This window comes from Physeter macrocephalus, chromosome 15 (assembly GCF_002837175.3).
Source record: "Physeter macrocephalus isolate SW-GA chromosome 15, ASM283717v5, whole genome shotgun sequence".
NCBI lineage: Eukaryota > Metazoa > Chordata > Mammalia > Artiodactyla > Physeteridae > Physeter > Physeter macrocephalus.
In genome coordinates, this window is record NC_041228.1 from 51,420,416 (window position 1) to 51,433,304 (window position 12,889).

At 41.2% G+C, this 12,889-nt stretch overlaps 1 protein-coding gene across 3 annotated transcripts in view; it reads left to right on the forward strand.

Annotated features, from left to right (window-relative positions):
• PSKH2 (protein serine kinase H2) overlaps positions 1-10,914 on the forward strand; it is a 72,734-nt gene extending 61,820 nt beyond the window's left edge. Inside the window, exons 2-5 of one of the 3 annotated variants that reach the window (XM_028500464.1) lie at positions 2,566-2,693; positions 6,759-6,798; positions 8,128-8,200; positions 10,700-10,750. In XM_028500464.1, coding sequence (XP_028356265.1) covers positions 2,566-2,693; positions 6,759-6,798; positions 8,128-8,188 — 229 coding nt within the window. In that variant the 3' untranslated portion in view covers positions 8,189-8,200; positions 10,700-10,750. Of the gene's footprint in view, positions 1-2,565; positions 2,896-6,758; positions 6,799-8,127; positions 8,201-10,699; positions 10,751-10,817 lie in introns of those variants that run through there. The other 2 variants (XM_028500463.2, XM_028500462.1) reach the window with 2 other exon arrangements.
• Positions 10,915-12,889: the final 1,975 nt, after the last annotated feature.

A 12,889-nucleotide genomic window follows, 5' to 3' on the forward strand; every position in this document is an offset into this window, starting at 1 on the left:
CCCAAAGATTAAGTGACTTATCCAAGTTGGTGACAGAACTGGGTCTAGAACACAGTTGTCTTTCCTCTCCATTGTGAGCCCAAATGATAGATGATAGAATTTAAGTCTGACTATATTCACTTTCTTCTTGGGAGTTCATTACAATTGCTTCTGTCAAACTGGTTGCAATATTATTATTGTTTCCATGTTTCATTTTTTTAAAATCATGTTCAGTTTGTGGCAGCTGAGGTCAAAGTAATAATTTTGTTTCTTATAATCTCTGGGATGATGTAAAATTGCATGACCTATAAACCTGACTTTGAAGCTGCTTTGTGAGAGGGTGGGAGTGGAGGGTGGAAGTGGAGGAGGTGGATTGGCCTTGTAGATGCATCCTCCCATGCCTGATTCCATTCTTAATGTTTTCAAAATAAGGTGATAATTTGGAAATAATGTTCATTCAGTGAATTCAACATTTATTGCTGTCCCCTCTGTGCCAGGCACTACACAAGATATAGCCACCCAAGTCGTAAAAATAGTCACCATTGTCATAAAAATTGTCACATCCTCATAAAAATAGTCACCATCCATGGCCATCAAGGGCTCACAAGCAAGGCCACAGCTTCAGGCTTTTGTTGTGGGACGTTTGTTATCTGAAAGCATTTATTTGCACTATAAATTTTGGCTTAAAGCTTACTGTTTCTTCCAATGCTAAATTACTGGCATTTTTTTAAACATTTGGTTTATGAAGGCCTGTAACAGTGTTGAATAACACTCCTTTTATTTGAGTGAGAGTGTAGTTCCTCAGAAATGGTAATTCATCTGATAGCTGATGATTAGTCCCATGAGCAAATGAATTTTCCTGCAGTTTTGAGGGCATAGTGATAAATTAGTATTTGCAAAGTGCTTTCATCCACATTAGAGGCAATGTGTGGGTCTGCAAAGCAACAGAATTTGAAATGCCTGTGATTATCTTCAAAATCACACTGGGAGTGCATGTGAATAAAAAAAGCAGAGTTGGAAAGAGAATAGGGGACAGAATCCATTTAAGATTACTAAATTGCTATCTGTTTTGATAAGGTAATTGGCCAGAAAATTAAATGCACCGTATAGAACAAAGCTATTTTCTGTAAGCTGGTACAGCCAAATGCCATTTTTATTCAGTAAGCACAGGAATATAAGGAATAAGTAACTAGACAAATGAAAAAAACTACAGGAAGAATAAACTCAGCAAAAAGAAGTAAGGCTGTTTAAAGTACAGATTGATATTTGCATTTGAATCTTTGGTATTCAGTATGTGACTTAAAGAATTACCTTCTCCCTGTGTCCTCCTTGAGTACATGCTATTCGCTGGCATTCTTACCTGGGAGAAGTTTTAGTAAAGTGGGAAAAGCACCAAATTATGATGCAAGTAAGGAGACCTGGGTTCTAATCCTCACTCACAAATTAAACAACCAATCAGCTAACCTGATTGGTTTTACGAATGTCTTCATTTGTAAAATGAGGGGTTGGATTAAATCATTCTCTAATATTCTTTCCAGCTTAAAATCATGATTCTAAGTCAAGCACTTTCTCAACATTTCTTAAATAAAGATAGAAGGTTAAATTTTGATAGGATTCTTAAATTCACATAGACATTAACACAGGTAACTAAAGTTTAAGATCCCTAGCCTTTGAAATCCTAGCTGACTTCCTGGTCTTTCTGAGAGATGATTACTTTAAACATTACTGACGTACATCCCAGGTTAAAATTTTGTTGGCTGTGTAAAATTGCAAGTGTAGTGGCGTCAGGTAGGGGGAACTATGAGAGCTGCTGGCTGCAAGGGCGTCCTGACACCACCACCACCCGTCTTCTGAAAGCTGCACTTATAATAGCGCAACCATGCTGACTTTCACAATGGTACATCTACTGAGGAGCGACTTGGGGCGATACCTTGGGCGAGATACGAGTTATGCCTGGGACTGAGAGCTCACAGTCTAGTAACATGAGGAAGCCTACTCTTTGTACTCTGTCTCCTGATATGGTTTCCTCCATCTTTGGAGAAGTTTTAAATAGGACTAAGCTTCTTTTTTATTCTCTCCACCTGGTTTGGTGGTTGCTGTTGTAGAATGATAAAAACAAGAGTTGGAGGGAGGAAAGAAAATGGTAGATGGAGGTCCCAAAATTCTTCAAGGAAATTTTGGAGAAATGCATTTGAAGGAATTGGATTTAAATCCCATCTATTGCAACTATCAATACAATCTGTGTGGCCTTGGGAAATCACTTAACTTTTTAATATCACCCAGCAGGAATTTTATAGGATAGGATTAAAAAAAATAAAATTCCTGGCACATAATAAATGTGTAATAAATGGTAGCTATTGTTATTAAGATTATTTGTCTTTCCACCAACTAATTACTTTTATATCGCTTGCCTCCATTTCAAAAGAGGATTTGGGGTAACTTTCAAAAATAATGAACACAGTTATGCAAGGAAATTGGATGGGGGGAATATAAAGCTAGAAAAGATGATATAAAGCATCTAATTAAATAATTTTGAAAATCATCACTTCAGAGGGTAAAAGATTTATTTGGTTTTTCTTCCAACAGATATGCTATCAAGGCTCTTATCAGGACAGGCAGTTTCAGCAAGTTTGTCAGAGTGGAGCAGAAGACCACCAAGAAACCTTTTGCAATAAAAGTGATGGAAACCAGAATGAGAGAAGGCAGAGAGGCGTGTGAGTCTGAGTTCTCCATCCTGTGGTGGGTTAGCTATCATTACATCGTCCAGCTCCTGGAGATCTTTGAGACCCAAGATCAAGTTTACATGGTGATGGAGTTGGCTACAGGAGGGGAATTCTTTGATGGACTCATCTCTCAGGGATACTTTACGGAGCAGGACGCTGTCAGAATCCTCCACATGGTTGCTGATGGCATGAGGTATTTGCAATGCATTGAAAATAACTCACAGTGACCTAAAGCCCGAAAATCTCTTATGTTATCACCCAGGTGCAGAGGCAAAATTTTTTATCACAGATTTTGGTTTGGCACACTCTGGGAACAAAAGTGGTGACGGGACAGTGAGGATGCTCTGTGGGACCCCATATTAAATAGCCTCCGAGATTTTGCTAAGGAAACCTTACACCAGTGCAGTTGACATGTGGGCTTTTAAGGCCTAATCACGTATGTTTTACTTCGTAGACTCCTGCCTTTTGATGGTGAAAGCCATATGAGACTTTACAGGAAGATTCTGAAAGGCAAATATAATTATACAGGAGATGTAAACGCTCACTTTCTTTCTATTGACTTGGTCTTGAATAGAGTTTCTCAACCTTAGTGCTATTGCCATTTAGGGTGGGATGATTCTTTATCGGGGGTGGGGTGCGAAGAGGTGATGGGGAGGGACTGTCCTGTGCATTGTAGGGTGTTTAGCAGCATCCGTGGCCTCTACCAACTAGGTACCAGTAGGTACACTACTAGCAGATACTGGTAGATACTGATTTCTAGTAGCTACACTAGATACACACCTTCCCCCAGTTGTGACAATCAAAATTGTCTCCAGACACTGTTTTTTTTTTTTTTAAAGAACTATTTTAATTTTATTTTTTTGGCTGCGTTGAGTCTTTGTTGCTGTGCGCGGGCTTTTCTCTGGTTGCAGCGAGCGGGGGTTACTCTTCGTTGTGGTGCGCGGGTTTCTCATCGCAGTGGCTTCTCTTGTTGCCGAGCATGGGCTCTGCTCCAGACACTGTTTTTTTTTTTTTTTAAAGAACTATTTTAATTTTATTTTTTTGGCTGGGTTGAGTCTTTGTTGCTGTGCGCGGGCTTTTCTCTGGTTGCAGCGAGCGGGGGTTACTCTTCGTTGTGGTGCGCGGGTTTCTCATCGCAGTGGCTTCTCTTGTTGCCGAGCATGGGCTCTAGGCCTGCGGGCTTCAGTAGTTGTGGCTCATGGGCTCTAGAGCGCAGGGTCAGTAGTTGTGGAGCACAGGCTTATTTGCTGGGATCTTCCTGGACCAGGGCTCGAACCCGTGTCCCCTGCATTGACAGGCGGATTCTTCACCACTGCTCCACCAGGGAAGCCCTGTCTCCAGACATTGTTAAATGTCCCCAAGGGGGCAAAATCACCCCTGGCTGAGAGCCACTGGTCTCAAAGTAGCAAGAGCCTCGATTACTGAGTTGTCTGTGGTTAGCACATGACATTGACAGTCAAGTAGATGAGTGAGTTTGCTGTTGTTTCTCGAATCATCATGCAGAGCCTGAGCCAGCTGAGTAGATTAATGTGTACTCAGAGGCTCAGCATGCTGCTTGGGTGTTTGATGAGAGATTTTCTGCCTTGATTCTAGATGATCCACACCCTTTTTGAGATGTAGTGTTTCCTCAGTGAAATGTTTAACTTCACAGTTTGCGTAAAATATTTATCCATTGTTTAAACTTGGAACTCCCAGTGTTTATGAATGTGTTAACTTTTTTGTTTTGTTTATGGAAGGAAAGTTACCAATACTTCTCTGTGGGAAGCCTGACAAAATAAGAAATTCACTTCATGTTGAGCAAATTTATTTTATGTTTAACTATAAAAGGGCTTTTTCTCCCTTATAAAGAAAAGTATGGATAGTTTGATTTTACCTACTTAAAGTGTAACATCTATATGTATAACATCTTAAGCAAAATTGCAAGCTAAATAACAAATTAAAAAATAATATTGTCTATACTCTGACAGATTTAATATCTTATAGTACATGTATATGTTTAAAAAAAACTGATACAAACTGACAATTGAGAACTGAGACTTACATAGGGAGATAGGAAAGGATGGGAAGAATTCACAGACAATGTAAACCACTGATTATTAAAAGCTTGAAAAAAATGTCTAGCTTCACTAATGACCAAAGAAGTGCAAATGAAGGCAACAATATCTTTTCTTTGTCTTTCAAACTGATAAAGATTTAAAAAAAAAACACTGAACTTAATTCTACTCATTGCTGCTAAGAGTACTAAGAGATTAGCCCTGTTATTCACTACTGGTAGAGGATGAATTGTTGTAGATTTCTTGGAAAGTAGTTTGAAAAGATACATCTAGAACTTTTAAAAGTTTATGTATTTTGATCTACTAATTCCACTTTTAAGAATCTAAGGAAATAATCTCAGATGCAGCAAAGATTTCAGTGTCAAGAGGCTCATCTGGGCTATACTACAAAAGTGGACAATTGAAAAGAACGCTAAGAGAATGCTTGAATAAATTATTGAACATTCATACGGTAGTCCCTAAATTATACATGTTTAAAAATTATAAGGGTACTGAAAAATATTTCCGATATACTGCCAAGTTTAAAAAAAAACAGAATACAAATTGTGTATACGGTATTAACACAAATCATGTGGGAAAATGTATGCAAAGGAAAAAGTCTTTGAGGAAATACAGTGTATTGCAGTATAATGTTAACAGAGCTTATCTCCCGGTTTACGGATTATGTACCATTTTGGTTTTCCTCTTTATAGTTTGAGTATATCTGTATTTCTGTTTTGGTTTTGTTTACAAAGAACATATATTTCTGTTTTGGTTATCTATTGCTGAATAACAAACCTTCCCTAAACCTAACGCCTTAAAATAACAACCACTTTATCATAACTCATGATTCTGTGGGTTGACAGGGCTCAGCTTGGTGACACTTCTGCTCCACATGATGTTGCAGTCATCTGGTTCTTGACTGGGATGGAATAGGCTTGATGACCCCTCAAATGGCTGACCTCTTGGTGGGAAAGCTGGATTAACTAGGTCACTGGGGCCACCCGGCCTTTTTCTCTCTCCTCTCTCTGTGCATCTCAGGGCCCTTTTCTCTTCATGGGGTTTCTCCACGTGGTCTCTTCAGCAGGGCAGTCAGACGTTTTACATGGCGGTTTAGGCTTTCCAAAAGGCAGTATTCCAAGAGGGAGACAAGAAGTCGCCAGTCCTCTTCAAGGCTGGGCTTGGAAATGGCACAGCATCCCTTTTGCCTCATTCTATTGGCTACTGTGAGTGCTAGGCCAACCCAGATACCACGTGCAAGGAGACCACATAAAGTGTGGCTCCAGGGGGCCTGGTCCATTAGGGCCACATTTGGACTAGATATCACAATGTTTTTTTTAATGTGCAAATATAATAATTATTCTATTAAGAGATCCTTTTGTCGGGTTTAATTCAGAGGGTTTCTAACGTCAGGTTCCTCAGAAGGCAGCCCTGAGAAGAGGGTTCATGTACAAGTAATTTATTAAGGATAGACTCCCATGGACACAGGTGAGGGAGTGAGGGAACCAGGATGGGTAGGGGAGGAGGCCAAGGCCATGGAAATGAGACTCATTCCACAGCATTGTTCCAGCCTGAGGCAGGTGAGCTATGTCTTCACTCCCACCCCTCTCTGCTGACCCGTGGGGTGGTGGTGATAAGAATGCTGTGGCCAATACTCACTGCTCTCTGGGATCAAGGCAGAATGACCCCCGAAGCCCAAGAGTGATGCTGAAAAAGATCGAGGTGCTGCATCTCAGAAGCAAAACACTCCAAAAGAGAAGAGTATACGCACATACCGAAAAGAAGGGCTCAGCGGCAGGATGGAGCACTGATATCTCCATGATGTCATGCTCTGTTTCTTGAGGAAATGCCTGTCTGTAGCCCCAGAGTACTGAAAGCACATACCACAGAGCAGAAGTGCAACTGCTTTTAATAACTTATTGGATTTATATCCCCTTGGCCTTCTTCCCCCTGCTTGTCAGCCACACATGTCTACATATTAACATTTTCTTTTAATATTACCAAGTGTCTTTGTTTCTCACAGGTCTAGAGTCTAGGAAGTCCATGATTGAGATGCCAGCAAGGTAGGTTTCATTCTGAGGCCTCTTCTCTTGGCTCACAGGCAGCTGCCATCTCACTGTGTGCTCATTTGACCTCTTCTTTGTGTGCATGCAGAGAAAGAGAGAATGAACTCTCTGGTGTTTTTTTCTTATGAGGACACTAATCCTATCAGATCAGGGCCCCACCATAATGACCTCATTTAACCATAATTACTTCCTTAGAAATTTCATCTCCAAATACAGCCACACTAGGGGTTAGGGCTTCTATATATGAATTTTGGAGGGACACAAACATTCATTCCATAACACCAAGGAAACATATGTCGATAGACTCAGATAAGGGTATCAGCATGTTTTCTCTGTCATAATATTGTTGTCTATACCTATCACGAAGCCTAGTAATTTCTAAATGAACCAATTTTATTTAAAAACCAGGGTGACCATCAAGTCTGGAAGCATAGGTGTGCCAGACAGAAAAATGCCCCCCACCCCCGCAAAGATGTCCACATCTTAATACCCAGAATCTGTGGCTATATTACTTTACAGGTTAAAAGGAAATTTGCAGACATGATTAAATTAAGGGTTTTGAGATGAGGAGATTATCTTGGATTATCTGGGTGGGCCCAATGTGATCACAAGCGTCTTTATATGTAACAGGGAGGAAGAAGGGTCAAAGTTAGAGGACATGTGAAGACAGAAAGATAGGTTGGATTAATGTGTTTTGAGGGTGGAGGAAGGGGTCACAACGAACCAAGAAATGTGGGTGGTCTCTAGAAGCAGGAAAAGGCAGGGAACAGATTCTCCCCTAGAACCTCTGAAAGGAACACGGCTTTGCTGACACCTTGCTTTTAGTCCATCTCTAAGAGGAACATGACTCTGCTGACACCTTGATTTTAGTCCCTAAGATCCATTTCAGACTTTTGACCTGCAAAACAGTAAGATGATAGATTTGCATTGTCTTTTTAAAAAGTCCTGTTGTCTATAACTGAAATTCCAGGTGTGACACATTGTGTGAATCACTTCTTTTCTCTAGAAGTCAGATGGAAGAGTGAAATAAATAGGATCAGAACATCCAAAGATCTCTTATGGTGAAGAAGAGAGACATGTTTAATATAAATAGCTGATATTTTACTAGACACCTGGCAGATCTGTACTCTAGTCTCGCCCATGTCTAGGCAAAAAATTAGCTATAATGTTAATGTTTAATTTTTCTTGATTTTGGTGTGAAATACATTCCTTTTCATGAAGCTTTTATGATCATTCCACTGTTGTTCTTTCCTTTTCTGAATACTGTTTAGGATTACCATAAATTTCTTTTGTTTTGACATTTAATCTATGTGTCATCTTTCTAAGATATTGTAGGCTCCTTGAAGGCTGGGATTCTGTCATATTTTTCGACCCGTCTCCAATATGATATCACAAAGAGGTAAGCATAGACAACACATTTCTTAAAACTAAATTGCTTTTAAAAATTGAGATTCTGATTTATACCTACATGAGTAAATGGATGTCAACCATCACTGCATTGAGCATAGAATACAAATTTTAATTTATGGTATGGTAGACTATTAGATAACTCATATTTTTAGTTGCTGAATTTATTAGATTCATTCTGGAATATTCGGGTGGTTTAAAGGCTGCATTTGTTTTACTGGGTTTTGCAGGATAGAGGTGGGGGTTCCCCATTCCAGGTGCTCCCGGCAATGCCTGAGGAGCAACCAGGGTAGCAAGACACAGCACATGGTGGAAAAGAGGTGGAAGAGAGCAAAGAGTTCCTCCCCACTGTGTGAGGGAGACCTTTGCTTATCTACTTGGTCACCAATGCCATCACGATGGCTTTCAGCATGGTGGCAGGGCTCGTGCTGGAGTCTCATCCATAATTCTCCTGGAGACCATTTGACGCATGCTTGTGTGTTTCCACCCCTTCCTTCTTCCTGGTTAGGCTTTCTTTCTGTCAGGAATCAAGCTCAGCTTGGGGAATACCCACATGAAAAATGCTCAGTGTCCCTGCTCTTAGGGATCTAGTGCTTTTGTCTGACAGTCCACATATTACTATGTATCTTTTCAAATATGAAGGCTGTGATACACATAGGAAAAAAGGCTCAAAGTCCATGGAGCAAGGGAAGAGAGCCTCTCACTGTGTAGGAAAGTTGGGTCAGATTTCCTGGAGAAGGGGACATTTGTGCTGTGACTTGGTGGAAGAGTAGGAGTTTCTGAATGGGAGATGAGCACATTCTAAGTAGACAGAACAACATATGAAAAAGCACAGGAAACGGAATAAGTTGACTAGTAAAAAATAAGAATTTTACAGCATTTGTGTGCATGTGAATGCATATTTATATGAGTCTTTTGTAAAGTAGTGTAGTGTAAATGTTGAGAGCACAGTCTGGAGCGATACTGGCTGCCCTTCACTCCCAGCTGTGCCATTTACTGTGTAACTCTAGGCTTGCTTCTTAATTTTTCTGTATCTCAGTTTCTTCATTTGTAGAACAGAAATAATGATAGTGTCTGCCTAACAGGGTTGTTGTGAAGATCAAATGAGCTAATAGATGTAAAGTGCTTAGAATAGATTTATATGTGAGTACATATGTAGTCAGTGCTATATATATATTTCTGTTATTATTACTATTAATATGGGAGATATTGGGACTGAAAGTTTGAATTTTGCTTAAGCAATATATATATATGTACATATATATGTATATATATATATATATATATATATATATATATGGAGGGAGAGAGAGAAAATATATAGTTATCAAGTGTACCTGTCTCACCTTTTAAATGGAATAGTGAGAAAAGTGTGGTGTTAGCTTTTTAATATTAATGGTAAGTCAATTACACATTCTTGCCAATGAGTTGAGAATCACATATTTTGCCTAATTATCTCCACTATATCGCAGTAATCTTTTTTTGGTGTGAAGTAAATTGATAATAAAGTGAGTCATAATCATATTAGCTAGCTGACAAGGATAAACACTGGTATTAAAAAGATATATATATATATTTTTTTAAATAAAATTATTTTATTTGTTTTTGGCTGCGTTGGATCATCGTTGCTGTGCGTGGGCTTTCTCTAGTTGTGGCGAGTGGGGGCTACTCTTCACTGTGGTGCGCGGGCTTCTCATTGCTGTGGCTTCTCTTGTTGCGGAGTACGGGCTCCAGGCTTCAGTAGTCGTGGCTCGTGGGCTCTAGAGCACAGGCTCAGTAGTTGTGGTGCATGGGCTTAGCTACTCCACATGTGGGATCTTCCCGGACCAGGGCTCGAAACTGTGTTCCCTGAATTGGCAGGCAGATTCTTAGCCACTGCACCACCAGGGAAGCCCTAAAAAGATATTTAAAAAATAACCCACATGGACATTAATAGAAAGTGGTGCCCATATGCTTAGATTCACCTATGATTGCTGTACTGTTAGGAAAAAATTTACTGATATGTTCCTTTGGAAGGAACAGATCTGATGGATTATGCTCACCAGCCATGACCCCAGTTTCTTACTATCTCCTTATCTCCACTAGTTTCTCACACTTTTTCTTTACTATATTTCTCCTCTACTCAGGTTATTAAGTAGGAAAAAAAGGAAAGGAGAGCAGAAGATTGGTCCTTTAACTACCGTTCATTCTCTTTCCATCCTGATTAGAATGCCAATAATGAACATTACACTGTATCTCAGGCCATAATTCTTGTAATTTGGTTCCTATTCCTGTGTTTTAGTTCCTAAGTACTTCTGCTCACAAAAAAAGTGGTGCTTAATATTTCTTTAATGATATTTTTACTTTAAAAGTTGTTTTACAGAAAATAATTTAAAGATTATAAATCTTTCAAATTGGACTTCATTTTCTGCTTGTCACTTTCTTCATCTCTTCTCTGACTTACCTTAAATTGAATGTATGTATATCTTCTTTTAAACTCAATCACAAATAGTGTTTGTAAGAATTGAAACAGAGGAGCTTCAAGATGGCAGAAGAGTAAGAACATCTCTTCTCTGACTTACCTTAAATTGAATGTATGTATATCTTCTTTTAAACTCAATCACAAATAGTGTTTGTAAGAATTGAAACAGAGGAGCTTCAAGATGGCGGAAGAGTAAGAAGCAGAGATCACCTTCCTCCCCACAAATACATCAGAAATACATCTACACGTGGGGAGCTCTGAAGGAGGAAAGGTTTCCACACACTAGAAGCCCCTTCGGGGCGGAGACTGCGGGTGGCGGAGGGGGGAAGCTTCAGAACCACGGAGGAGAGCGCGGCAACAGGGGTGCGGAGAGCAAAGAGGACAGATTCCCGCACAGAGGATCCGTGCCGACCGGCACTCACCAGCCCGAGAGGCTTGTCGGCTCACCCGCTGGAGCGGGCGGGGGCTGGGAGCTGAGGCTCGGGCTTCGGAGGTCGGATCCCAGGGAGAGGACGGGGGATGGCTGTGTGAACACGGCCTGAAGGGGGCTAGTGCGCCACAGCTAGCCAGGAGGGAGTCCGGGAAAAGTCTGGAGCTGCCGAAGAGACAAGAGACTTTTTCTTGCCTGTTTACTGGTACGCAAGGAGAGGGGATTAAGAGGGCTGCTTAAAGGAGCTCCAGAGACGGGCATGAGACGTGGCTATCAGCATGGATCCCGGAGACGGGCATGAGACGCTAACGCTGCTGCTGCCGCCACAAGAAGCCTGTGTGCAAGCACAGGTCACTATCCACACCTCCCCTCCGGGGAGCCTGTGCAGCCCGCCAGTGCCAGGGTCCCGTGATCCAGGGACAACTTCCCCGGGAGAACGCACGGCACGCCTCAGGCTGATGCAACGTCACGTGACCTCTGCTGCCGCAGGCTCGCCCTGCATCCGTACCCCTCCCTCCCCCCGGCCTGAGTGAGCCAGAGCCCGCAAATCAGCTGTTCCTTTAACCCCGTCCTGTCTGAGAGAAGAAGACACACTCTCGCGACCTACACGCAGAGGCGGGTCCAAATCCAAAGCTGAAACCCGGGAGCTATGCGAACAAAGAAGAGAAAGGGAAGTTTCTCCCAGCAGCCTCAGGAGCAGCGGATGAAATCTCCACAATCAACCTGATGTACCCTGCATCTGTGGAATACCTGAATAGACAACAAATCATCCCAAATAGAGGAGGTGGACTTTGGGAGCAATGATATATATATATTTTTTCCCTTTTTCTCTTTTTGTGAGTGTGTATGTGTATGCTTCTGTGTGTGATTTTGTCTGTATAGCTTTGCTTTTACCATTTGTCCTAGGTTTCCGTCTGTCCATTTTTTTTTACTTTATTTTATTTTATTTTATTTTATTTTATTTTACCTTCTTCTTTCTTTTTTTTCCTCACTTTTATTCTGACCATGTGGAGGACAGGGTCTTGGTGCTCCAGCCAGACGTCAAGGCTGTGCCACTGAGGTGGGAGAGGCAAGTTCAGGACACTGGTCCACCTCCCAGCTCCACATACTATCAAGTGGTGAGAATCTCCCAGAGTTCTCCATTTCAACGCCAAGACCGAGCTCCACTCAACGACCAGCAAGCTACAGTGCAGGACACGATATGCCAAATAACTAGCAAGACAGAAACACAACCCCATTCATTAGCACAGAGGCTGCCTAAAATCATAATAAGGCCACAGACAACCCAAAACATACCACCAGACGTAGACCTGCCCAGCAGAAAGACAAGATCCAGGTTCATCCACCAGAACACAGGCACTAGTCCCCTCCACTAGGAAGCCTACAGAACCCACTGAAACAACCTTAGCCACTGGGGACAGACACCAAAAACAACGGAAACTACAAACCTGCAGCCTAGGAAAAGGAGACCCCAAACACAGTAAGTTAAGCAAAATGAGAAGCAAAATGAGAAGACAGAGAAACACACAGCAGATGAAGGAGCAAGGCAAAGACCCACCAGACCTAACAAATGAAGCAGAGCAGAAAAAAGAAAAAAGAATGAAAAGAATTGAGGACAGTCTCAGAGACTTCTGGGACAACATTAAATGCACCAACATTCGAATTATAGGGGTCCCAGAAGAAGAAGAGAAAAAGAAAGTAACTGAGAAAATATTTGAAGAGATTATAGTTGAAAACCTCCCTAATATGGGAAAGGAAATCAAGTCCAGGAAGACAGAGAGTCCCATACA